General features: G+C 39.9%; 1 protein-coding gene across 3 annotated transcripts; it reads left to right on the plus strand.

Moving 5' to 3' along the window:
• Positions 1–1,391: 1,391 nt before the first annotated feature.
• eng (endoglin) lies at positions 1,392–26,615 on the plus strand. 3 transcript variants are annotated; one of them, XM_057325755.1, is made up of 14 exons: positions 1,392–1,509; positions 2,224–2,386; positions 12,965–13,098; positions 18,052–18,183; positions 19,790–19,973; positions 20,042–20,207; positions 20,618–20,717; positions 20,877–21,060; positions 21,127–21,275; positions 22,302–22,523; positions 22,600–22,666; positions 24,608–24,715; positions 24,826–24,873; positions 24,956–26,615. In XM_057325755.1, the coding sequence occupies exons 2-14, from the start codon at positions 2,332–2,334 to the stop codon at positions 25,090–25,092; spliced, it is 1,686 nt and encodes a 561-aa protein (XP_057181738.1). In that variant the 5' UTR covers positions 1,392–1,509; positions 2,224–2,331; the 3' UTR covers positions 25,093–26,615. The 3 variants fall into 3 exon arrangements, with proteins under 3 accessions (XP_057181738.1, XP_057181747.1, XP_057181754.1); XM_057325764.1 differs by having other exon boundaries at positions 1,454–1,509; positions 2,171–2,386; XM_057325771.1 differs by lacking the exon at positions 1,392–1,509 and adding an exon at positions 1,615–1,727.
• The last annotated feature ends 577 nt before the right edge of the window (positions 26,616–27,192 follow it).

The raw sequence follows: 27,192 nt of genomic DNA on the forward strand, positions 1-27,192 counted from the left end.
GCTGGCTAGATTTTAAATATTAAAGACGACATTTTCAGTGAATTATATCCAACAGAGAATTGCATTTATTTTAATAACAATATAGCTTTAATTAAATTTAGAAATAAAATACACGGTTTCTTAAAGGGCTAGTTCATCCAAAAATGAAAATTCTGTCATCATTTACTCACCCTCAGGTTGTTTCAAACCTGTATAAATTTCTTTGTTCCAATGAACACAGAGAAAAATATTTGGAAGAATGTTAGCATTTTTCAGTTCTGGGACATCATCCACTACCATAGTAGGACTTGTTTTTGTTCTGTTGAACACATAATGGGATATTTTGAAGAATTTAGGAAAACAAAGAGGTCTCGGGCACCTGTGACTATCATTTAATTTTTCCTACTTTGGTAGTCAATGATGTCTCGGAACTGAAAATGACTAACATTCTTCCAAATATCTTTCTCTGTGTTCATCAGAACAAAGTAATTTATACAGGTATGGAATTACATGAGCGTGAGTAAATGATGACAGAATTTTCATTTTTGGATGTACTATCCCTTTAAGTTAAGCTTTACAGTAGGTGTGAAGTCCCATATGCAGTGCAGATGGTGATATTGAATCATTTAGAGTCTGTTCTTTTGAATCAATCGAATATGCAGATCGGTCTATTTGCAAATCTATACTGTACTGCTGTTAAAGTCTCCACTGGGACACTGACGACTCATCTTACTGTACAAAAACAAATGATTTGATTCATTTCAATGATTCAGTTCTTTGTGTTTCAGAGTCATTTCAGTGTGGACCAAATCGTTCCCTCAAAACGTCTCAAGACATCAAGACATCACTTCGGTGTCACGAATCATATACTGTACGATAGGCTACATTTCTTCTCGTATCTTGTTTCACATTTGTCAGGACAATTTAAATTCAATTACCATGTGAGGTGACATAATCACTAATGAATCACTTTGAATTATTATTACACTAGTTAGCTGACAGTCATAATAAAATGGATGAAAATCGAGTGTTTTTGTCTGTAATGAGAGCCAGTGAACTCAAGAGGGCGCTGTTTAAAAGATGTACTACAGCACTGGCACGAGGCGTGTGAACTCCTAAATCACATCAGAGGCATGTCAGGTAGAACATGACAACACCGCACATGTGTGTTCATGTTTCAATGCCTCGGCAGCATCACCGGCTCGTGCACGAGTGCTGTCAGAGCAGACACTTCACTTATAAGTGCACTTGATGAAGCCTAACGTCTCTCATGAGCAAACAATAATGCCCACTGATCGCTTGAGTGAAATAAAACCTTCATGTTCTCTAAATGTTGTTGTATGATTGTGTTTTATGTAGAAGAGGAGCGTGTAGTATTGGTTGTGTGTGTGTGTTGTGGGATAAATAAACTGCGTGACGGTGTTCTCTGTGGGTGGGTCGTGCAGTCTGATGTCAGGTCTGATCTCACTTCACTACTGATCAAACTTCAGCTGGGTTACTGCACGCGTCGCTTCACACTTTCATCTGAAGGTAAAACTGAGATCTGTCATGTCAACTTCACATTTAACGTCACTGTCTGTTGTATCAGTTCACGCGCAGCGCTATTATAACTTTCACTTTTATATGAGTTTACGTTCGCTGTCCTTTTGCTTACGTGCAGTTATGCATCTTTAAATTCGAGCTTGTTTTAATGTTTAAAGTTGTGCGACGTTTCTGTGTTTTTAAGTTCCGCACTTTCGTATTTCAATGTGAGTAAAACATTTAACCGTTAATCATTTTTTCCTGACGAGTTTTAAATCCACATTGAAGAATAGTTTATGGTTTTATTATTTATATGTACCGCGTTGCGACACTTCTTCAGGTTATTTAGATGAATAAACATTTCGGTATATTTTTAGGATCATTTTATTTATTGCATTTGTTGATTGAGGAAAATGAAACTTGTCACAATGACTTCTTTAGCTGCCGTTTCAAACATCAAAACTGAGATGTGATTCATTTTTTCTCATTTCTGTCATCTAAACTAATATTCCAGTATGACTGTGGTATAAAATAGACAAATATTCTCATGTATATACAGTCAACAGATGACGGAAAATGAATCTTTAAAGCATGTAAACATTGAGGTATTTTCTAAGCAAAGTCACTGGGGTCACATCATTTGAAATATGTCTCTCTGTTATTTTTTCAGTATTTTCACCCTATTCTACAAAGAGATGTTTTTGTATTTAATGTCTCTCGCAGGAATCCTTGAATGTGGAATATTCTGTCAATCCCTTAAAATATCGCACACTATTGAGTGGAACACTGCCGGAGAGACACATTCACACCCATCACCATCACCATCACAACATGAGGAACATCACCAAGCTTTTATCTCTACTTCTGTACTTCACAACAACCTCAGGTGAGAGTTTATTACTCACTCAACATCAACATACTTTTACATTTCCATCTGTAATGTATGTAAAAAGTCTAAATGTGTACGAATGAATCAGCTGATTTGAGAGTTTGTGAAAGAGATTCTCTCCAGCTGCTGGATAAATGAAGGACAGATTGGGTCAGATGAGAGGTTGTGGTTTGATCAGGTGTTCAGGTCTCATGTCTGATGATCAAATGATTAATGATTAAATGACTGTGATATATTGTGAAGATAAATGTGACCCCAGACAAATGTTTTGAAATTTTGTCAGGACAGGACGATATTTGGCAGAGGTACAACTATTTAAAACTCTGGAATCTGAGGGTGCGAAAAAATCCAAATATTGAGAAAATAAAGTCCTTAGCACAGCACACTGCTCACAAAAATAAAGTTCTGATGTATTTACGGTAGGAAATAGCTTCATGGAACATGATCTTTACTTAATATCCTGAAGATTTTTGGCACAAAAGAAGAATGGATCACTTTGACCTAGGGCTGTGCAATTAATCGAAAATGAATCGTAATCGTCAATTTTGGCCTTCAACAATTACAAAAACAAAAGAATCGAGACGAAATGATTATTGTGCCGCATTCCTTTTTGCAAAGATCCTCTCTTTTCTTGTGGTAGAAATCCCTTTACAGTGGTTCAGCGGTGCTATTTATTTACATTTATATTTCAGTTGAATTCACAGTTTAAAAGCCAAGTTGTTTTTATTTCTATGTTGTTTTATGATAAGTTCATCAGTAATCGTGTTAAATAATTGGGATCTCAATATTGGCCAAAACAATTGTGCTTATGATATGTGCCCTATTTTGACCCATGCAATGTATTTTTGGCTATTACTAAAAGACTGGTTAAGAGGGGTTTGGGTGTCCAGGGTCACATAGTTGTTTTGCAGTCGATTAAGAGCATGCCAGTCTGTGTCATTGGTGGTTTGTTATGTACATTAGGGACAGACCGACTGTATATACAGTATGTGTCTGTTTGTGTTGTCAGATGGAGGTTGATCATGTTATGCAACTGTCTGATGTTACAGCAGTGATAGTTTGATTGCTGTACTTCATCAGACAGACAGAGAGAGAGAGAGAGAGAGAGAGAGAGAGACAGAGGATTTGAGCACAATGACGGTAAGTGGAAAAAATCCCCGGCGTTAAATATGGCGTGTAGTGTTTAAATGAGGCACTTCCGTGCGCTGAAGGACCGCCGGCTGGTCTGGGTGGCATTGAGACCCGGTGACGCGACTGCATGGAGACCGATTTCTATCTCGCGCTCGCAATTAACAATCTGTTTTTTCTTTCCTGCCGCTGCGTCGACGTGATTTTCTCATTCTTCTTCAGATGTGTTCCTTTAGTCTTCTTGCACTATTCACGTCTCATGCGCTGTATGTTTTCATTTGTGGTTCACTTCTGCTGGTGTTTAAATGAGTTTCCACTGACGTGTTTCATGTGACGTTTGCATCCAGTTTGTTTCGAAAACAGTGATTCTTGAGATCTTGTTTTTGAGAAATTCTCACTGGTTTCCCAAACATTCCTCTGTCCACCATTGCTCGGACAAACCGAGACTGCAGTTCCATCTCAAACTGGTGCTGCGATGGGACTGCGGGAGACAACCTGGAGAAACATAAGCATGCTAAATCTAATAAACAAGGCTGAGTGTAGTACATTATCAAGCATGATCACACACGTCAAAAACACAAGAGAGAACTCTACACACCTGTTGTCTGTTCTTTCTTTGTAAGAATTGTGTAATGGGATGTTTTTCTGGGCGAAACCTTCTTGTCATTTAACAAGAAGAAAGGGGGACGGGTGGTCTGTATATGACACCGGAAGGCTTTGTGACATCACAAAATATTTCAGATCCAGAGATCATTATTACATTTGTTTCATAACATGCAGAAAGAAATAGTGCATTAATAGATCAGGAGCATGTATTATTGAAAGCTTAACTTTAACTTTCATCATCTCGGTTCAAAACATGAAACTGCGGTTTACTTTACATATTTATCTTAACATGTGTAGTGAAGTCAAATGATGTCAGACTGAGATTTCTCAGTGAAATCCTCCAAACCGCTGAAGTTATAAATGATTATTATAATCTTACTGTTGTGAATCAGGATAATCAGATTTCATGTTGACAGGTCTGATGTCTTTATGAAACTGAATCTGTGACCTGTGAAGTTGTGTGTTGTTGTCTCTGTGGCTGCGTCTCGTCCGGTCTCATGAATGGCTCATTAGCGTCAGTCAGAGATAAACTCACCCTGCCAGCGGCCGGCGACACGTCACTGATAAGAGCTGTCGATATGACCTCAGTCTGTCTGATCTCACATCACATCACGTCATCTCATCCTGTTCTGTATTTTACTGCTCAGAATCGTCTTTCATCTGTTCTGAGGAATAATCACTGAACAGACGTCAGTCTTTACTCCCATCAGCTCATCAGAAATCTCTCATTATTTCTTCATCTACTGTATATATTTACAGTTTGTGTTCACTGCATGAAGTTGACATCTGCTTACCCCGTAGAAATGTTGGTGTGTCAAATCAAATCTTTCTGATGTCTCTTCAGGTTAGATTCAGGTGTGGACCGGTGTGATTTGCATGTTCTTACTTCAGTTTCGTTGTGACATTTGCTTGCAGTGATTGTCAGTGATGTTGTGAAAGGGATACATGTTTGGTGTGTTTGTGTGTAAATATTCAGGATTCTTCTGTGCATCGTAAATCCTTTAGCCAGCGGCCCGTGAACGCTTGGAAGGCGTTCTGAAGTCGCTCTCGGAAAGAAAATCGCAAGGCCGTGCAAGAAAAACTGCAAGCAAATGCAAGTATTTAAATAGCGTGTGGAGAAAGCTGATGCGGTGGGTTTTATTTGAGGAAGAAAGTGTGTTGATATGACAGAACTGTGTTGATGTGAATGTGTCTTTGGGTTTAGATTTCATGACCACACCTGAATCTGTCTGTCACTTTACATGTAAGGGTGACTACACCACGAGAGATTCTTCATATTTGGGTGAATTATTCCTTTTAAAACATCAAAGAACATAACAAATGATCTCGTGTGTGATGTGCTGTCAGCGGTTGCTAGGGTACCTGTGGTGTTCGTGTGCACAGCATCTACACTAGCGCTCAAACGTTTTCAACACTTGAATAAAATGTTTCCTAGGGTGGGTTGCACCAACAAGGATTAAAGTAAACCGAGTTTAGAGCTAATCTAGGGTTTGTTGATCCTAGTTTTATTTTCATTCAGATTGCATTGCACCACTCAAATTTAAACAGAGATGAACAAATCGTGGATTAAAACTTGAACCTGTATTTAAACCGTCATATGTGATTCGTTTGGATTTGCCGGTGTAACAGTGTTACATGTAAAAAGGAAATAACAGCTCGTGCATGTAAAAGAAACATCATTTTGCGATTTAAAACCTCTCTCTGGATAATTCCTTGATTAAAACAAATCATTTTATTTACAATAAACACATCACTGAAGCGTGACGTGACGCTTATGTGTCTGTTTCTGATCCTTTTCCTGCACATTTTAATATAGATATGTGTTTTTTTATTATTTAAACCTCCTCAGTAGCAAGTTTAAAGTTAATCCCAAAACTGAGAGATACATCTGAGTTTAACATAATGGAGCAACAGAATTAAAGTTCATCTAGATTTACGGTCAAATTAAAACCTGGATCAAATGATATCTTAAATATAAACCTGATTATTGTTAAACAAGGTTTACAGTTTGGTGCAACGGAATTATTCAATAAACCTTGATTTAATCTAGATTTAAACCTACTCCTTGTCGGTGCACCACCCTTATTGTCTTAAAAAGTTTTGATGGCAAGGTGTTCGCTGAAATGTATGAAAGTAGTTTCATAGACAAAAATATAATTGTGCAAATAGAAACTTTTTTCCTGATAAACTAATATATATATATATATTTAATGGATGACTTTGACTAAGTAATAATAAAGAGCAGCCAATAAGAGCGGAGAATTGATGGGACCTGATGTTAGATCTTAGAACCCAAGGAGTGGCACGATAGAAGGCCAAGAGAACATTTCTACTAGGCAAAAGGTGCCTACATTGAAGATGCTCATATATAACAGGTTTTATTTTATTCTTTAGATTTTTTATATATTATCCTCTTTGTGGCATACATGTTTTGTTGAGATTACAATTTTTCTCAAATGTGGAAAAAGTATGATTGAGTGAGTGAGTGAAAAAACGTTTGACCGGTAGTGTAGATGGTTGGGGTTACGGACAGGGCAGAGCGTTCACAATCTGCCACACACGGTTTTGTTGCTCAGTTTATTTCCGACATGATGAGACGGCCGACAGCGGGCGCCCGAAGGATTAAACAGATTTACACAAAGACCGCCATCTCCAGAAGTCCTGCCCGGGTGCCGTTAGAACGGCGAAGCCTCCAGCAGCGTCTCCGCGGCGACCGGTCACTGGGATGACCGCGAGAGATGAATCTTGAGGGATTTGTGATCAGGCGGGACTCGGGGCAGCCGCGGGGGTCAGAGGCCGGGGGACCCCGCTGGTCTCTGTGCGACGCTGATAAGAGTTTGTTTGTCTTCCTGTGGATGGTTAGACCTCAGTCTGCGGCCGAGGAAACGCTCAGACAATAGGTGTGCGGAGCAGCCCTTGACCTCTCTCTCTTCCTCTCTCTCTCTCTCTCTCTCTCTCTCTCACTCTCTCTCTCTCTCTTCCTCTCTCTCTCTCTCTCGCTCTCTCTCGACCCGGCTCGGCCCACCTCACCGTTTCACCGCCTCTCTTCCGTCCTGGCCTGCAAAACACTTTCATTTGAAGAACGAGAGGAAAAAGAGTCCTGTTTGGTCAATAGTTGAAAAGTCTTCACTGTCTTCCTCTTAATTCAGATGCAGAATTGATGTTTAAATATTCACTGGATTATACTGCAGACCCGGTTAAAAAATGTACAATTGAAATGATTTAAACAATGAGACATTTTTATAGTCTGTGACTGTAAACTGACTGAATGAACACAAACAATAGTGATAAAAGTTTCAGATGATCTGTTCATATTTGCTGAGGAAACCAATCAAGAGGCCAAAATATCTGCTTCCTGGAATCTATTTCTGTCACCGTGATGTGATGTGATGTGATGTGAGTAAAGCTCCACACATTTCATCTCTAAACTAGCATGATATTCATAACTGTGATTATTGTGCTCACATTAAACACACTGTTTGATTATATAGCCAATAATTCAGTGCCAGTATTGGGTTGACATGTTAACAGTTATTGGTGGTTTTACACCGAAAATGAAAATTCTGTTATCATTTACTCACCCTCAAGTTGTAAAAAAATAGATTGTATCTTTTTCTTTGTTCTGTTGAACTCAAAATGAGATATTTTGAAGAATGTAGGCAAGCCAACGGTTCTGGGGGACCTTTGACTACCATTTAAAGTGACAGTTCACCGAACAGTATAATCTACTCATCAAAAACAAGCAAACTGTACTCAAAACTGTGAAAAAGTTCATTTATCTTTTAACTATTTTAATATTTTGAGTTCCAGGGACACAAAAATAACAAGTCACTTAACTAAAAATTTTTTTATTATATCTTCCAATGACGTCAGAGCGATTCTCAGCATACTTTGTGTGGACTGGATAATGGAAGTAAATCTTGAAATAAAGTGTTATTTTATGTATTTATATCAAAATTACAATGGGAGGAGGCTTGTAAATGTTTAGTATTCTGTTCTATTCTGTTATTTAAAGAGTGTTGTGACATTAGTGATTTTAAGGAGGTAACCATTGTGCAGACGAGTAGAGCATTTGCTTGATTTCAAACTTGATCTAAAGGCATTACATTGATAATGCTACAGCTGTTGTTCCTTCATGACAACATTGATAAATGAAACTCAAGTAAATGTAAAATGAAGTTTATTCAAAATGAATTATTTTCAGTTTACTATACTCATGTGTTTAGTGTTCTTTACTCAAAAGAATTGAGTTATCAAGTTAAAAGTTTTGTGGTAATAAGTTTCCACAAATGTTTTGAGTTATCTTAACTTAACGGGGTTTACAGTGCAAAAGTGAAAATTCTGTCATCATTCACTCAGCCTCATGTCATTTCATACCTGTATAAATGATGAACACAGAGAAAGATATTTGGAAGAATGTTAGTCATTTTCAGTTCTGGGACATCATTGACTACTATAGTAGAAAAATTTAAAAGGGTCTTCAAAGGTGCTCCAGAACTGTTTGCTTTCCTTAATTCTTCTAAATATGTCATTTTGATTACAAACTCTCTCTCTCTCTCTCTCTCTCACTCACTGTTGTAAGCCGTCATATGATCAGTCGTGTGGACATCGTGTGTGGTGATGAAGTCTAAGAGTCGAGCGGTTATTAAACTACAGAATAGTTTTCTCAGGTCACACAGATGCCGGCTCAAACTGATCTCCGTTTGTAAAGATTGGTGTTGTAAAGCCTTAATTCCAGATGTCAGGGAAGTGACCTACACTCATAATTACATTAAAGCATTTTAAAATGGCCCGATGGAATCGACTGTTTGTATGTTTTATCATTTCAAATCCCATCAGGTCCAGATGCTTTTTTTGCTTTAAGGTTTTTGATTTTGTCTTCAAGTTCTTTTTCAGTTATTGGGAAGTCTAATGGGTTTGATTACTTTCATTGCTAATTCTAGTTGTTCTAATTGTTTGATTTTGCTCACGGTTTGTGTCTGTACTTGATTCTTTTCAGTGTGATTCTTTGATCCCCAAAACAAGATGAATTGGCTTTTAATACCAGCTTATAAACCAAAGGCACTCACACACCAAGCCTGTTTACAGATGATGCTTTGGTTTGTTTGCTATTCTTTCTGGCAGGAGTGGAAATGTTTTTTAGGGAGTGATTCATGTGAAGGAAACAGATTTCTGCAGGTTAAAGAGGAGCGTGACACCGGACGTGATCTCTGCTGCCGCTTCAGATTGTTTTCAGCTTCAACACATCAGGTTTATTTCAGATGTTCTGAGTGATGTTCAGTGAAGACGTCTCTCATAAATACACTATAAATATAATGTACCCGTCACTGCATTTACAAAACACGAAGAGAGAAACTTCTTTCATTGTGAGCGCTTCTGTTTATTCAGTGGAGAATGTCATTGCTCAGATTGCTCAGACATTTGATGTTAAGTCTCATTTAAGTCTCAGATGTTTCCCCTAATCGCATGAAGAGTCTGGAGGTGTAAATGAATGTCGATTGTGGATTTGAGTCAATGTGATGAGAATGTTTGAGTTGATGTTGAGATCTTCACTCACATTGACACATTGTTGACATCTCTTCTCAAACTCTGATTGTTTTTCTCAGGAGACACGGATGCTCTCCGTTTCATCTCATTGGTACAGTATAGGTGAGAAATAACGGAGATCTCTTTTATAAGCACTTGTGTTGTGTTGAGGCGTGCAGTGGTGATGATGAGGATCAGGACTGAATGGAGTTTGTGTTAGATGATGATGGTAATGAACAGTCCACACATCAGTGTATTATTGCACAATCGTGTGTATCTTCAGATTGTGTTGTGGTGTTGTGTGTTTTTCAGCTGTATGAAATGGAATATTCTTCATTCCTGACAGCCGAGCACCCTGACAGTTCACAAAGCTGTGATGATTTATTTGAATCTACTCTCCAAAAATTGAAAATTAGAATTTTTCATCTGAGATCCACAGTTTCTCTGAGCTGGCGACGATAGAAATGCAATTCATCTGTGTGTGTGTGTGTGTGTGTGTGCATGTTTGCCAAAATAAGGCAATTCCACCACAGTGATGCTCTCACACACACACGCACGCACGCACGCACGCACGCACACACACAGAAACAGTAAATGAGTCCCTGTGAAGGCTAGGTGATGGATGAGACGGATGTTAGTTTTATCTCAGACGGAGGGAAATGCTTCCCTGGTGTTCTAGACCAGTTGAAGATCTTCAGCTTGAAACATTTCTTTGCATGGGAAAGAGCCATCCATGCTTCAGATGTGTGAGGAGATAAAACACACGCACACACAGCTCATAACAGCTCATTAAACACAGAAACGCTTAGTGAAAGCTCTGGCATTTCCGGGTCACTTCTGTGGGTCAGCAGCACCAGCATCATTTATAACCTGTGTGTGCGTGTGTGCCCGTGTGTGTGTGTGTGTGTGTGCGTGTGTGTGTGTGTGTGTGTGTGTGTGCGTGTGTGTGTGTGAGACATGATTCAGCTGCTCCAGACCCATGGTGGAGACTCGTGTGAGACTTTCAAAACGATAAAACACACAGATACACACACCAGTGCCAAGAACCACTTTGTCTTGATCCGTGATGTTTCGGATTTTTAATAATCATGCTTTAGTTTTACTGAATATTGAAAAGCATCAACAGCCAAAACCACAATTCTGTCATCATTTATTTTCTCTGGTGTGTTTGTAAATCTGTATGCGAGTTTTTCTTCAATGGAACACGAGAAGATATTTTGAGAAATGTCTCAGTGGTTTTGTGTTCATACAATGGAAGTCAATGGAGTGCTGAAGACAGAAACTCAAATGACATGACATGAAGAAACGATGACAGAATTCAAAATTTAGGCTGAACTGTACCTTTAAACGGCACATTATTCAGACTGACAATGTGACAATGAGTTTGTTTCTTGAGTTTGGTCTGGTGAGTGGAGACTGTCGTCACTGTGAGCTTTACGTCTAAACACAGCACTTCCTGTTGTCCCACAGTTTCCTGTTTGACCTCCTGTGCTCTCCACTGTTCATGAAGCAACACGTTTACCTTTTTCATCATTCCACCGTCTCAGAACACAATCATTCAAGTTACAAGTGTAACGAAAACATTCAAATTAAACCATAAAACTGGGCTGGGCGATATATATCGCGATTCACGCTAATTCTACATCTTTTCTTCTGTGAACGACAGCTCTTTGATCAGTAGGAAGTGCTGCTCGATCTAAAATCACTACGAGATTGAGTCGTTTATAACCTGCATTTGAAAAAGCAACACTCATCATACACCTTCACTATAAATATACTTTATTATCATGAAGATACCTGAGAAGGCTTGAAGAACAGCGATAGAATATCACCACTGGCATTTCCTGGAACTAACGTTCCTCTTCTGTTTCTGCCCGAGAGCGCCCTCTGGCTTTCGGATGTGGCGGCATTTAACCGTAAGTCACTGAGAGCATAAGAATCGCACGATAAAACAAATTTTTATTTGAATTTACAGAAAGGTTTTCTTGTCATTTTATCAGTCAGCTTCTTCAGGTCTCACCCTCAGCACCTCTATTCTGACCTCTTTTTGATAAAGTTGGTCTTATAATAAAATAAATTCATTTGTAAATATTTCAGCATCAGCGTTTTCAACTCACAGCAACCCGTTTTGGTGCATGTCTCTTTAAATGATAATGAGTTACAGTGAACCCCACCCCCTTCTGTCCGGCGTGTCAACACAACACAAGTGCAGTGGCAATGGTTTAGCTAAATTATGTTGCCTGAACTCCTCTGTGGTTAATTTCGTCTTAAACGTCTCAAATCCTTCGTCCGGAGACTAAAAAATCAGTCACAGCAAACAGCTAATGCGCTCACGTTGTGCGTGTATGCTTACCTAATATCCACGGCAGATCTCAGCGGAATTACATGGATTTTAGCACTTGTCATTGACAAGTTATAACGTTACACACACAACGTGAGAGCTAGTTTGCTGTGACAGATTTTTCAGCCTAAGCACGAATGATTTGAGACGTTTAAAACGAAACTAACCCCAGTGTTCACCCGTTCATTAGCAAAACAAACAGCTTGCCGCAGCTGAACATATTAACGCACATAATGTATTAACATTCATTCAGCTAAACTCCACGTGTCCATCTGCACTTATGTACAGTAAGTTTAACACTGGCTTTGAATGTTCTATTTAGCCCGTGACTGACTTAGCTCCCTTCGCTATCATATGCTAACGTTATCCTCCTATATATACGGTACATTTACAACAATTCAGACTGTTGATAAATATGACTTACATTGGCAGTTTTGTCTCGTTCAGTCGGTCTCGATACCTCTTAAGGAACAACTCTGAAGCTAATCCTGCTTGTACTGTCCCAGGTTGATAAGCACTCCGGTTTGAAGTGATTCGCGCAAACAAGCAGGTTTTTACTTATGGTTTCTGATGGATTTCTACTAAAAATAAAATAAATCCACTCCTGTCTCTTCCGAGGTTTGGACTCTGTGCAGCGACTACATTGCATGTTGTCCACGAACTTTAGCCATGGCGTCACGTACAACGCTGTCGCTTGTGAAAACAACAATGGCGGAGCACGGTGGGTGGAACTGTGTAGATTAAGGGGCGGTAACATTATAATAAAATCCTACTTTTACGTCACATCAGGAGCGAAATCTGAACGGCTGGATTTCTCACATGCTTGCAGGGAAAGGCACACCAAAACAAACTTACTGGGTTCTTATTTTCATGTTTTCTGGGTTGCTAGATGCACCGGGGACCCGATTATAAACACAGAAAAACTTTGACTTTCGTGCAATGGGTCCTTTAACATCTGCGTTAAATCTGTTTAGATGGCGGTGCTGTGTGTGAACTGAAGGATGTACCGGCAAATGGAAACGATTGGATCGCGGTGCAGGAGACGCCTCTGGGATGCTGGACAGATTTCATCAGACCGGACGGAGCAGAAGTTCACGTCATCAGTCTGGTAAAGAAAAACGAACCTATTAACACAATGCTGTTTATATTCATATATCGCTGCTGTCCTTCTGAAACCTCGTATCTCCATTTTTTTTGCCATTATTAGTCACGCTGTCGCTGGGTTTTGCAAAAATCTCACCAATGAAAAGGGTTAAAAAGTGCTCGTCAACTTGGACAACACAGTATTCAGTCATTTAAAAAGAACAGTGTTTTTTTCCATTTCCTGAAAAACAGCAAATTTAGACATCCGAGGTTTTGGAAGGACAGCGATGATTTATAGTTTTATTTAATGAAACCTTCACCGTTGACCTTATAGAAAAGAGGACGTTCACGTGTGCGCACACATATGTTTCACATGTGATACCTTGAGTTTTACATTAGAATCATTGACATCTTTGTGCTTTTTCTGATACCATAACCGCTGAATATCATTCAAATGTACATTCACCGTGGTTTTACTATAGTAAAAGTGTAAGAACCATGTTATTTTACTCAGATTGATTACTATCATTGATTAGTATTGATTACTACAGAGACCATAGCTTGTCTACAGTTTAAAACCACACTTCATTTTCATACCAGACTGCATTTACATTGATTCATGTAGCAGACGCTTTTATCCAAAGCGACTTACAAGTTGGGTAAACAATGAAAGCTACTGGGACAACAAAAACGTGTCTCACAAAGCCTACTACAGTGTACAGAGCGAAGTTTTAAAGATTTTTTTATTTATATATATATGATAGAGTAGAAAAGAGATAGAAGTCAGGACTGTTGGGTCAGGTGCTGACGGAGGAGATGTGTTTTCAGCCCGTTCTTAAAGATGGCCACAGAATCTGATCTGATCTGATCTTGTAGCAGCGGGCAGATCACAGAGAAGTTCATGAGAGCGATTTTGACCGTTTTGGGACAGCTGGAGTTTTTCTCATTATAATAACAGTTCACCAATATAATGTTTTTGTATCAATATTTGTGAATGATCCATGGAATACCCTATTAATACCACAGTAAACAAAGACAGAATGATGTCATTGGACGTCTTAAACTCACACAGACTGAATTTCGTGCTCTGGTGATCAAACACAATGAACAGCAGATGAGCAGCTCCTCTAGATTTCCCATGATGCTCTCTGTTGAGTACACGAGAAGCGTCAGGAGGAGACTCCGGTTCCCCTGCAGGAGGTTGAGAAAGACCAACCCAGATCGTTAGTCGACATTACCCATGATGCAACGGGACAGTGTTGTGCAACATTCATGATGTTCAGAGGCTTTTACAGACGTGATTCATTCAAACAAACACAGTTTCACATTTTTAATGCATTTGAGTTCAAATGGATTTTTGATTGGCTGTCAATGTTTTATTGTTCATCACATAATTATGACGTGAAAGTTTATTCAGTGGTGATAAGAGGTTCAATTTCTTTCATGCTTTTGAGGAATCGCACACACACACACACACACACACACACACACACACATGCGTGTGATGTGTTGACGTGAGTTGTGTTGCTGTGGGCGGGGTTTGGTGCGTTCATTGATGTCATCCTCTGGCCATGTTCCTGGCATGTTGGCTAAGAGCCGAGTCTGGACTACTGGAGCCGTCCGGGGTTAAGCAGAGAGCCAAAGAATAACGGGAAGCTGTTATGCATCAGCAAAGACCCCCAAAAAAGTGCTGTTGAGAAAAAAATGAGCAAAAGAAAACAATTGTATCTTGAAAGTACAGGAACAAAAATAGCAAGGGCAAGTGTTCAGGCGGTGCGGTGAACATTGTTTGACCCACATGAGTGACCCTGCGTTTCTGTTAACACCCGACGGGATTCTTTCCTCCAACACACACTTTACATCGTAAATATAGACACCAGACCCGGAAACACAACTAAAGACAATACGACAAATCCTCAAACTGCACAAAACACGACACACATCTTCACATTCAGATTGGTCTCGTCTGCAATCAAAGTCAATCTTTCATCAAGATCTCAATATCAACTCAAACATATCTCATCAAATCCACAATTTGTGAGTGTGTGTGTGTGGGCAGGGTAAACCCTACGGTACGGGGACAAAATGTCCCCACAAAGATGGCAATATACAAAACCCTTGTCCTTGAGGGGACATTTTTTTGTCCCCATGAGGAAACGAGCTTATAAATCACACAGAATGAACTTTTGTGAAAATGTAAAAGAGCAGACAGTTGTGTGTGATTGTTAGGGTTAGGGGGAGGGAATATGAGATACAGTTTGTACAGTATAAAAACCATTGCGTCTATGGAATGTCCCCATAAAACATGGAAACCCAACATGTGTGTGCGTGTGTGTGTAGTGTAGTCTAGTGTGTGTTTCCCAGTTGTGATGTGTACAAGCATAATAAAAACAGCGGCACTTACGTCACTGAAAGATTGATTGATATATGAGGTTTAGTTTTGACTGACAGGGTTTATTGATGAATAAAGTCACGTGACTGCTGCAGAAGTTCAGCATGTGTCCTCATTCACACACAGCACTGATAAATACTGTATGAGCTGAAATCTCATCTTCATGAAGTGTAGTTATGATATTTCTGTAGTTGTCTCAGTTGAATGTTCACATTGACGTCATGACACTGATTGTTAATGCTCTTGTGTAAGATATGTCTTGACGTGATGGATTCTATGTGATCGTCCAGAGAGCAGTTGTCAAGATTTGTTTTGTGTAGTCGCAAGTGAATGTTGATGTTGTGTTTGGGAGGTTCTGGTGGTTTGGCTCCGTCCTCTGATGGACTCCAGATGGAAACGTTTCCTCACAATTGACATGAAAATCACACAGATTTCACCCTGAGAACCTCAGATGTTTAAAGCTGTTTTACTCACAACAAAACATGAAACAATGTTTGATAATTCTGTCTGATATACACCAGATCATGCCATGTGATTTGATTTCTCACCTACAGAAGAGCAAACACGCTAAACAATACAAAGATTGTTCAAATCGCCCTTCTGGAGGCTCGTGTGTTTGTTTGTGAGGTTTCCTTTGTGCGGTTCTGATGAAAACATTCTGAAGAAAGAAAGAAATAGAGTGCTACAGATTGTGAAGGTCAAATAATCTGGATTTGGCAGAATGTTTATAGATCTGTGTGTATTTACCGTGGTAAATGAGGTTCAGCGGTGTTTTCTGTCAGAGCAGATGTGCTGCATTTCTTTCTTTGCTAATCACAGGAAAAGTGCTCGTGGGAATTTCTGACACTTGAATCTCATTGTGTGTGATTTACTTCAACTGAGACCACAACAACACTCAAACAACAGCACACGCACACACGCACGCACGCACACACACATGTTGGGTTTCCATGTTTTATGGGGACATTCCATAGACACAATGGTTTTTATACTGTACAAACTGTATCTCATATTCCCTCCCCCTAACCCTAACAATCACACACAACTGTCTGCTCTTTTACATTTTCACAAAAGTTCATTCTGTATGATTTATAAGCTTGTTTCCTCATGGAGACCAAAAAATGTCCCCTCAAGGACAAGGGTTTTGGATATTGCCATCTTTGTGGGGACATTTTGTCCCCGTACCGTAGGGTTTACCCTTCCCCCCGCCCACACACACACACACACATGCACGCACACACACACACGCACACACACACACACACACACACACACGCACACACACTGATGGTGACCAGAACTTTGTTTCACAATTGAGGGGAAACATATACACAACATATAAAATGGTCATTAGATGAGGAGTCTGACATCAAACTGATCAAGTTATTGTTTAAGGCGGGACACTTAATGTACTGTTCAATTTTGAGATGTTGATCTATTTTCCTTTCATGTCTTCTTTTGCTCTAATGGAAAGAACAGGTGTTTGTTTTAAGCCTTCTATACCCTCGTCTGTTTGCTTCTGTAGATTTCTTCTAAATTAACCCAAAACAAGCTGCATATACTGTATATCTGCATATGTAAACATAACATTTCAAGGGAAAAGACTCTTGATGTAAGTCATATTAACTAATAACTGCTTTAGTTCTTTTGTTTATCCTGTTCATCTGCATTGCCTGACAAATGTATGCAAGTTAACACATTTTAATGACTTAACACCTGGTTTACATATCAATGAGGCGACTCTGATGACGTTATTAATTTGACTGTGTTCAGCCGTCGTTTCTCCATCAAGTTAGCATGTTACTTATGCCAATGACTTTACACTTGAGCTAACTCATTAGCTCATAAGTGATGGATGTTAGCAAAACAATACTTGCGGTTTGTCTTTTGGATAATTAGCTGTGAATTGGAGGCACGTGGCCGTCTGTTCATCACCAGTCACCTCCACACAAGACAAACGCTTCTGGAGAGGAGGGACGGCTTCACTTCTGCGGCTCTCTGCCTGATGTGCCAAACCATGTTGTGCTATACGGGCATCGGAACTCTCAACATGTCTCAACATGACATGATATTTTCTATTTGTTTGACAGGGAAAGCTGTGCACAAACAGAAACACACATATATATTATTTATTTAAAAAAAAAACTCCCCAGAAAAAAGGGCACTTTCGCTGGAGGAAGAAAAAGGGCCTGGGCACAAGCCCCCAAGGCCCACCTCTGCACGCGCCTGGTGTAGAGCTGCGATGAAACTGAGATCTGGACCTTAACCAACACGAGAACCCTGAAAAACTTTCCTGACAGAAGAAGTAAACACCCGGATGACACGTGGCTGAGGGAATTAGCATGACATTTGATTTTGGAACTACTCCTGTAATCTAAATGTTTGTGTTAATGTCATACAGACACTTAAAGAATTTCATCTACATGACGTTTTGTACATCAGAGCCCTGGACGTTTAGTTCTATAGCACACGCATGTACACGTGTTCATATAGTTTAAAATGTTGTTGTCAACCGCACTGTCATGTATTTTTAGTAGATTTGTTTGAAACGCATGATTAATGAAGTTGTGAAACTGTGTTTTTCAGTCTTTTTCACAGGAGTTGCCTATTTTCAGTCTGAATGTGAGTGCGGTGAAGTCATCGGTGTTGATTCTGACGTCCAGCAGCTCACAGACCATCAGTGTTCTGCTCTCTGATGATCCAACACTTCACATCTATGTGAGTATACAACATCACACATAATCTGTTCACATTCACGTCTTTAACCGCACGTGTGTGTTTGTTTTAGTCAATCCTGAGAGCGAATTCACAAACGCACTTAACAGTCAAGTGTAAAGAGAAAGAGAATGAAGGTTTGTGAGGAGGTGAAAGTTCATCTCCAGCCGCTGCTGTTGTGTTGGGATGGTTTGATGCTATCACCAGGGCCGGCTCGTGGGGCTGTGGGGCCCTAGGAGAGACCATGAAAATGGGCCCCACTGGTATAAAAACGGGCATAGGACCGCAATTTGACAAGTGAAAACACACAAAATTGACAATTTATCAATTTAAGTGTAAAAGTGTATATTAAGTGCAACATACAGTATTAAACAAAGTTGTTATAGTTCAACTGTAACAGAACTGCAGCATGTATAAATACAAACATATAAACAGATTTAAACCAAGATAAGTGAAGACAAGGAATTTAACCTTACAATAGTCAATTGTATAGAATTTAACCACGGTTTACTATAGTAAATGATCATAGTATCTTTTCATGTCGGTTGAATTATAGAGTGTGATTTTTTTATTAGCGTACGCATTAAACAATGTAAAGCAGATCGTACCTTTATTTTGAGCTTGCTTTTCTTCCTCTGCTTTTCTCTTTTTAGCTCCTGAAAAGTACAGTTTTAGTGCCATAGTTTGCCTAAGCCCACCACCGCAACCTCACTAAAATAAGTCATTCCTTCTATATGTCTTAATCAATTAAGATGATGCGCATTTCTTGATGTAACGTGAACATTACATGGCGTTGTAATGACATACTACATTACCCATGATCTCGAACACTCCTAGCATGCGCAATGAGACGTATTTGACATCACCTAACACACCTCCGCAGTCGCGTCACAAACACTATCCAGGTTAGCCCACTCTGCTCCTATTTTATCTTCTAATGTTTTCTGTCTTTATTTATTTGGATGTTTTGTATTTATTGTCATTTTACTGTCGATTGTTGTGTGGAGAGTTGATCCTGATATTAAATCCCTGTGGGCGTTTCTGTGATTCCTGTCAGTCAGTAAGGTCCCTGCTCATGTAGCGCTCAATTCCGCCTGATCTCGTCTGCTCGCTTGGTGAAATAGCAAAATTCTTTTGGGGTTTTGGAGGCCCCGTGTTGTCGTGGGGTCCCAAGCAATTGCCTGTTGGACGGTGCTGATCACACACACACACACGCGCACACGCACACACCCCAGAATGAACTTCAACACAGACATTTAGACAAATGTATGGCATAACTATAAATCATTATTAAATATAATTTCATACAAGTTTACTCTTGTGTGTTGGAGCAAAGAGATCTTTTATCTACTTTTGCTGAATTTTGTTTAGTTAAAATGATGGATTGCAGCTCTTTAAAAAACTCTCCACAAGAATTTCCATGAATGAATTGCTGAATTGTAAAGATCACACATTTTCTTCTCATAATCATGTTTTTCTGTCTTTTTTACATGAAGCCTGTGCTGTGAATGTATATGTACAGTATTTGCTGTGATAAGATTCTCATCATCAGATTTAGTCATATTCCTAATAAACATCGCGTCATGTATGTTTTCCGTCTGTTTCACAGGTGACAACTGGAACTTCAATCCAATTTTTCCTGCCGACCAGAAGAGAGGTCGTTCAGACACAAGGCGCTCCGGCGACAGGTGTGGACTCTGAGCTGGTGAAATGGGCGAGAGAAGAGTTCGGTGGAGTCACGTCCTTCACCTCAGCACGAGACCCTCAGAGCATCACTTTAACAGGGACTAAAGGTGACATCACACAAACCCAATGATAGACACGAATGCATTCTAAGGTTAAAGATGGGAATGTTGTTCAGGAACGGGACTGCCGTCTCACTGCCATCTTCAGCCTGAAGTGCCATCAGAGAAACTCTTCATTCATCAGAAAGAGCTCATGGCATCCAGTCATCTGAAATCCTGTTACACAAAACATCCTGGAGAAGAGCTTCACATTATTAATATTCCTGATGATGTCATCATAAGGTACATCTAACCCTTTAATGTCCTTCTGCATTCCTGACATCATGCCACGAGAAACTCACGGTGACACCACATGTTCAGGTGTTAACATTCTTGAAACAAGATATGCTAACTACACAAGCAAAATGATTCAATATTTCATATCTTGTGTTCAGAAGAGTCGAAAGCATGTGTGTTTTATTTCCCCTTAGCAAACATGTTTGTTTCTCATTTAGAGGAAAAATGCTGTAAAGAAGACCCGTGTGTTTGTTTCTGAAGTGAATACATCTTGTTTTATTGATGTTAAATGTATGGGATGTATATGTTTTTGCAGCGTATGAATGCATGCTGCGCAATGCCAAGGACAGAAATGTTTCTTTATACAGAAAACCTTTTCAGTTTTAACCAATATCTGTGTGTGTGTTTTGTTCTAGACAAGTGTCTGTGAACTTACCATCAGCATGTAAGATTGTCCTGAGAGGTCCGCCAGACACCGAGTGGAAGATCCACACCGATCAAGAAGTGAAGTTCATGGTGAGAAAGAGCTGACGGGAATATAATGCACACAAACACACGCACACACGCACGTTCGTTCAGGTTTAGGTCCCCACCGGGATATACAAACATGAACGCACGCACACACACAGATTCAGAGATGATAACACGTGATGATGATGTGTGTGTGTGTTTCAGTCTAATAATGTGGTGATGTTTAAGAGCTTCCGGGTGTCACCGCACAGTGATCTGTCAGATGATGATGATCTCATACAGAAGGTCTTCTCACACTTTAACACAACATCCATCAGCAGTTACACTGAGATTCATCTCAACATCACAGCCGTACGAGTGTGGATCAAGACCAACAGCACATCTACAGGTGATAAATACACAACAGAGTTTCCGTTCCGTTTGAACTTGATTTGAAGAGTATCTCTGTGTTTAGATGAGGAGTCAGTAGAAGAAGAGCTGAGCAAGTCATCACCCGGTTCTTCATCCGTTCCTATCGAGATGCAGTTATTCTCTTCTCCAGACTACAGATCTCCTCTGGATGACAGCAGTAAAGTTCAGAGTGATAAGAGACTTTACGCAGAGGTACAACACCATCACTTCACATCAACATTGAACTGTCATTCAGATTCCTGCTTCTGCACTTTTAAGGCTGTGTTCACATTTGACGTCTCTTTGACAAGAAAAAGTTGAGAATGGTGCTTTTTGAGTACAAAGAAGATCGCAGAGTTGTGGTTACACATAGCAGCCGGCAAAGACTTCAGAGGCAGTGTTTTTGCGCGAAGGCAGCTCAGCTTCATAGGCAGCGTGACAGAAGTCTATTTGAATTATAAACAGAGAGCGTCTTTGCCATAACCAATCACATATTTAAAATATTGAAAGTGAAAATTAAACTTTCATTTATACAAAACTATGCTCCAACCAGCTTGATCCTGCTCGACCAATCACCTTTCTCGCATGTTGTTATGGAAATAAGAGGTCTCGCTACTCGCTTGTCATTGGTTAGCTGTGAAAAAAGGTGCTTGACATAGGGCGTTTTTTTTTCAGAAAAGTTTAGCTTTTTTCAACGTCAAAAGACGCTCTGAGCTGTAGCAAAAGATGCCGGGCTGGCATTTAAAAAAGTGCTCAGGACTTTTTTGAAAACACTGTTTACGCCATAGGATTACAATGTAAAACAGACGCTAGCAGCTTCGAAAACGAAGTCAAGTGTGAACACGGCCTAAGACGTCTTTTATCATGTCAGTGATCTCTGTTTCACTTGAATTGGTTGGGTAACATCCACGTGACTGAGTATTCTCCTCCATCATACTGAGATACTTGTCGTTACCTGCTGTTGTTCGGTCATTTGATAGTGTTGTGTGATTGGACGGATTCAATATGGTTGTCCACTGCACAATGTTGACATTTTCCTTTGCGCTGGAAGGAACTGAAGAAATAAATGCACGATACGGGTTTATGATCAAGGAGCTGTTGAGAAAGTTGTTGGTTGAACAGGTCCTTTAGTGTTATATCAGCACAAACAATAATAATGATAAGACCCGTGTGCTATATCACATGGCTTCCTACGATCAGTTGTAATGTGTGGCTCTGTTGGCGTTCTTCTTGAATCAGATCTCCAGTCAGCCGTTAGGAGAGATCTCTTTCAGGATCAGAGTCAGCAGATGTTGGGTTCGCTCCGTGCCGCTGGTGAGGAATATTTCCTTCAAAGAAGACACCTGTTTCCTTCCAGACTGTCCGAAGAGACTCAGTTTCTCTCTAGAGCTTCTTCAGGACGTGCCGTCCAGCTCGTGGGATCTGGAGTGTGCCGTCAGACTCTGTCATGACCTGGCAAAGGTTTGTTTTTCAGAAACATCTTCACTTTCATTCGATTGATAAACTCCTCTTTCATTCTGCTGTGTTGAGTTTTCAGATTTGCTTGAATGAAACGCAGGTGAAGAGGAACGTGCAGGTCATCAGATCTTCTATACCCAGCCCAAGTCAGTTCAGTGCTCTTCACAACATAACCAGCTCTTTCTGCGACAACATGCGTGATGTCATGATAAACACCTTACATTTAAACCTGAAATCTATCATCATTATCTCGGGTCGAAAACACACAGTTGCTGGTTATTTGCAGTTATCTTTTGTAAATGGGTCAAAGACGAATTTAAGCATAAAAACAATAAGTGTAATACGGCTTTAAATCGTTGTTGTTAAAAAACATTTTTATTGCACTTTTGTTTTTCTGAGCAATAAATAAATATCATACATTTTCCCCTGATTTACAGAAGACGGCCACTAAAATGTCATTCAGAGTAACGATCTTATTTACAACAAAAATCAATTCATGACATATTAAAAGACTTAATTACGTTCACCCCAAATGCTAATTAGTTGTAATTTTACATAAAAAAAAAAAGAAATTGCCACTATCCTTTGTCAATAAGAGTTTTTTACTCATTTAAAGCCCAATAAAATGTAATATGCTCCCTTATTCTTTTATTTATTTGATATGTACAAGTCAGAATAACATGGAGTCGTTTAGCAGACGCTTTTATCCAAAGCGACTTACAGACGAGGGAAACAATGGAAGCAGTTGGAGCAACGTAAGCGCAACAAAAAGTGCAGATCAACTGGTCTCATGTAGCCCACCACAGTATACAGAGCTTTTTAGGCTTTTATTCTGTTTTTTAGGATAGATAGAAGTCAGAAGTCAATACGCATGTTGTTTGAACATGTACATAAATATTGTGTTACACTGAATGACAATGTAACATAACTTAGACATTTCACTTACATTTAATGAGCTTTCTATGGACCTGAAATCACTTTTGTGAAGTTCTTCTGATGCGGACATCTTAACGCCTTTGACCCATAGATGTGTAGAAATCTGAAGATATCAATCATTATTATAATCTTATTGTTGTGAATCGAGGTGAGCAGACAGTTTTTGTTTCTTTTAATCCATGATGGATTGGGGCGTTCCAACATTGGGCGATTTCTGCCGATTCTGTTGAGTAATGTACATGTGTCTTGAGCTGATGTTGACCCGTGTGTGTGTCAATCACAGAGAAGGAATGTCCAGTGCATCCTGACCCCTTTGATAACCCTGAGGTCATCCTCTGGTTCAGCGTCCAGCATCATTCAACAATAGATCTGTGAAATATTTGCATTGTTCCGTTAGATTGGATGTGACGCTGTCAGTGGACACGTCGACGAGGTCACAGAGGAGGACGGGGGGGGGGGGGTTAGGAAGCTGACCTCATGGCCCCAATCAGAAATAATGAGCCAGCGGGGGATTTATTGTGTCCGAGGTCTGGTATCGCGGGTCACTATTGTCAGCTTCACACAAAGAAGAAAAGGTGTTGTTCTTCAGAGGGGCAGATGAGTCCTCACCGTTATATTGTGACACTGAGTCCTGTTATCCGCTGCTGAAACAATGACCGAGGCTTGACCGGCATCTGACAGAGATCACGGCGGACGCCTCAGAATGTGTTGTGGTGTTCCAGAGGCTCCAGACGGGATGTGAGATCTCGGGACGTCTTTCCTGTTTGAAGAGCCTGGAGTTCATCCACCCGTCCAACGTTTCCGGACTGTGTTTGCTCAGCTCAGACGCACAAATACAAGTCCGCGTCTTTCTGCGGCCCGTACGAATCCGGGAGTGGAACAGTCGAGGTGTTTTCACAAACATTCTTGTGCTCGGACTTTATCACACACACAACACACGATTGAGCTTTTATTATTTTGATGTTTTTTTTCCCTAAAGCTGGAAGTTGGACGTTTTAAACAGAGACACTATAATGCTTTCATCGTTTCTTTTAGAAAAAGGCCTCATGAGATAATGAGCTCATCTTTTATTTGATGTGAAAATGATTGACTTGATTTCATGTTTATGGAAAGTGAGGCGGAGTGCGTTTGACACGTGTGGTGTGTTTCAGAGCAGTGTTTTGAGTTTGGACTCTCGGCCGTTCTGGGAATCGCGTTCGGAGGATTCATGATCGGAGTTCTTCTCACCGGGGCTTTATGGTTCATTAAAATCCGCACAGGTGAGTAACAGACACTCCGCCGCCGTCTCTCTTCTCCTGCACTTCAGTTTCAGCTCGAACAGGCTTTCAGTAAGTAATCATGCAAACTGGGACGATCACGTGTGTTTCAGGTCATCCTGGAGGTCTGGACATGAGATCCACGGCGGCTGAACTCTCAGGTAAACTCTTTGTTTTGATGGTGATCCGTCCGTGTTTATTTGGTGCTCTAATCTTCTCTCTCTGTGTGTGTGTCTGGTGCAGTTCTGTCTCTGTCGGGATGCCCGTGCGGTCTGACCAAACGCCAGCCGGTGTCCACCCATCCGTCAGCGTCTGAGAACAGCAGCGCTAACGCCAGCATCGGCAGCACTCAGAGCACGCCCACCAGCAGCGTGGCATAACGGTCCTGAGACCTTCCTTTACCTCACAGCACCTCCGTCAGTCACCGGCCAGCGGAAGTCATCAGGCCTCCAGAAAAAACACAAGAACCTTGGATACCAGCGACAGGAAAAACAAAGCACAAGCCCTCGGGAACCAACCGGAAATTCATCGCATTCCTCGGTCGAGGAGGCAAAATAAAAGACAAACAGCGGCTGGTCTCCGTGACGCACGCGTTCGCTCTCGAAGCGTCTGATTCATCCATGTGCTCACGACCTACAGTACACGCATGTCTCTCTCACAGCTCTGACTGTCATGAGCGTCTCATTCGTTTGGGGTGTTTTGGGAAGAGGCTACTCTGAGTCAATCAGAGAACTAACAGCTGTGATTCATGTCCGCTTCCCATCAAATTCCTGAACTTGAGTTCAATTGAGTTTCTTTGGGGCTCAGAATAAACCTCCGAGTTCTTTTCCGTGAACTGAAATCGAACACGTTTTCCACTTTCTAAAACATGCTGAGTTGATTCAGACGACGGTCGGGTCAGCGGTTCATTTCTAACCCAACGCTCGCTTTTGTCAACTCAACATCTTTTAGAGTTCAGAATATGAAGATTGGATGTTTGGAGTTCAGTTATGATGTAGCTTATTCATGTATCTGGAGATCTGCGTTTTTCTCTGTGTGAGAGATACACGATAACGTCGATCTAAGGATTGCTTCAATCAACAATGACAATTTTGATCCAAAAGTGACCAAGAGTGCATTCATTTTCTGTATTTTGATCAGTTTGTGTGTTCACTTGGAATTAAACCCACGATCTTTGTGTTGCTAACAAATGTAAATTAATATTATATTTGTTTACACCCTTGTTTCACAAGCAGATTGTCCAGACCGCTTCATACAATCAACAAGAGAATTCTTTAAAAAAGTCATCAAAAAATCATTTTAGACCCAAATGTGTGTGTGTGTAAAATGCCACTTGTGCATTTGTGCAATATCTGTCATATTCTTTTTTTTATGTTCCTATAATTAACCGTGTCTGTATGTTTATAGTTTTATATTGTCATTTTTCTCAACATTTTTCTGAAAGCACTTACTGAATGTATCTTCATCATCATATTCATCCTCTGAAGTATTTTAATCATGAAATCCTGTCAGTTATGTCTCCTAATGTCAATGTAGAGTTTATTTATTGCTTCTGCAGTGATGTTCTGGGAATGTCCTGTTCGGAGAACTCGTGGGTTCTTATGTTCTCATGCTGATGTGCTGGAAAATCAGCTCCGATTCAATTTACACTTGGATAAAAACGGCCCCAATTTAATATCGCATTAGAAAACAAGAACATAGAAGAACTTCAAGGTGTTTCAATTGTTTTTTTTTCTTTATGTAAAATTCTGATCAATTAAATTATGTTAACCCTCATTTTTGTTAAATTGGTAATTTTTCATGTTTTCTGCCTGTGACATTGCTCTCATGTTATTGCATCATATTATTTTCTAAATTAAAGTAGGAAAACAACACCTCTTGATTTGTGTCTTATTGGTTTATCATCATATTCTGCTGTACTGTATCACATTCCACTTCACAACATTTCACCACAAATCAAAGCATTTTCAATTTTAAATACATTTCATTTTATATTTTAAATAAATAAATTATATATATATTGAAATCATTCCTTGTTTCAACTTTTGAAAATGACTGAACTTGTATTGGAGAGAAACACCACAGATTTATAATGATGTTAGATTGTCACACACGTACAGTGATCATGTTTAATAGTCATTTATTTGCTCCTTCATTGCTCAGGAGACTGTAATTGATGAAGATGTTGAAGGTCAAATCATCTGAGAAAAGTTTGAGAATAACTCAATAATATTGACTTCTGATGGCAGACGAGACAAATCTGAGCTCAGTTTGGCACACTGTTGACGTCTCTTCTCAAACTCTCATGACAGACACATTTCTGACATTTTTGTCCCTCAGGAGCAATATTTGGGATGCAAACGTTTCTATTTGCTTTCCATTTAATTTCATTTTTCACTCATCTCACACGTCATCATTATACTGTATGAACATGTAATCGGTGCTCTCAAACGGGTGATTGGTCAGTCTGATCCTCACCG

The sequence above is a fragment of the Triplophysa rosa genome, linkage group LG2, assembly GCF_024868665.1.
Source record: "Triplophysa rosa linkage group LG2, Trosa_1v2, whole genome shotgun sequence".
Classification (NCBI taxonomy): Eukaryota; Metazoa; Chordata; class Actinopteri; order Cypriniformes; family Nemacheilidae; genus Triplophysa; species Triplophysa rosa.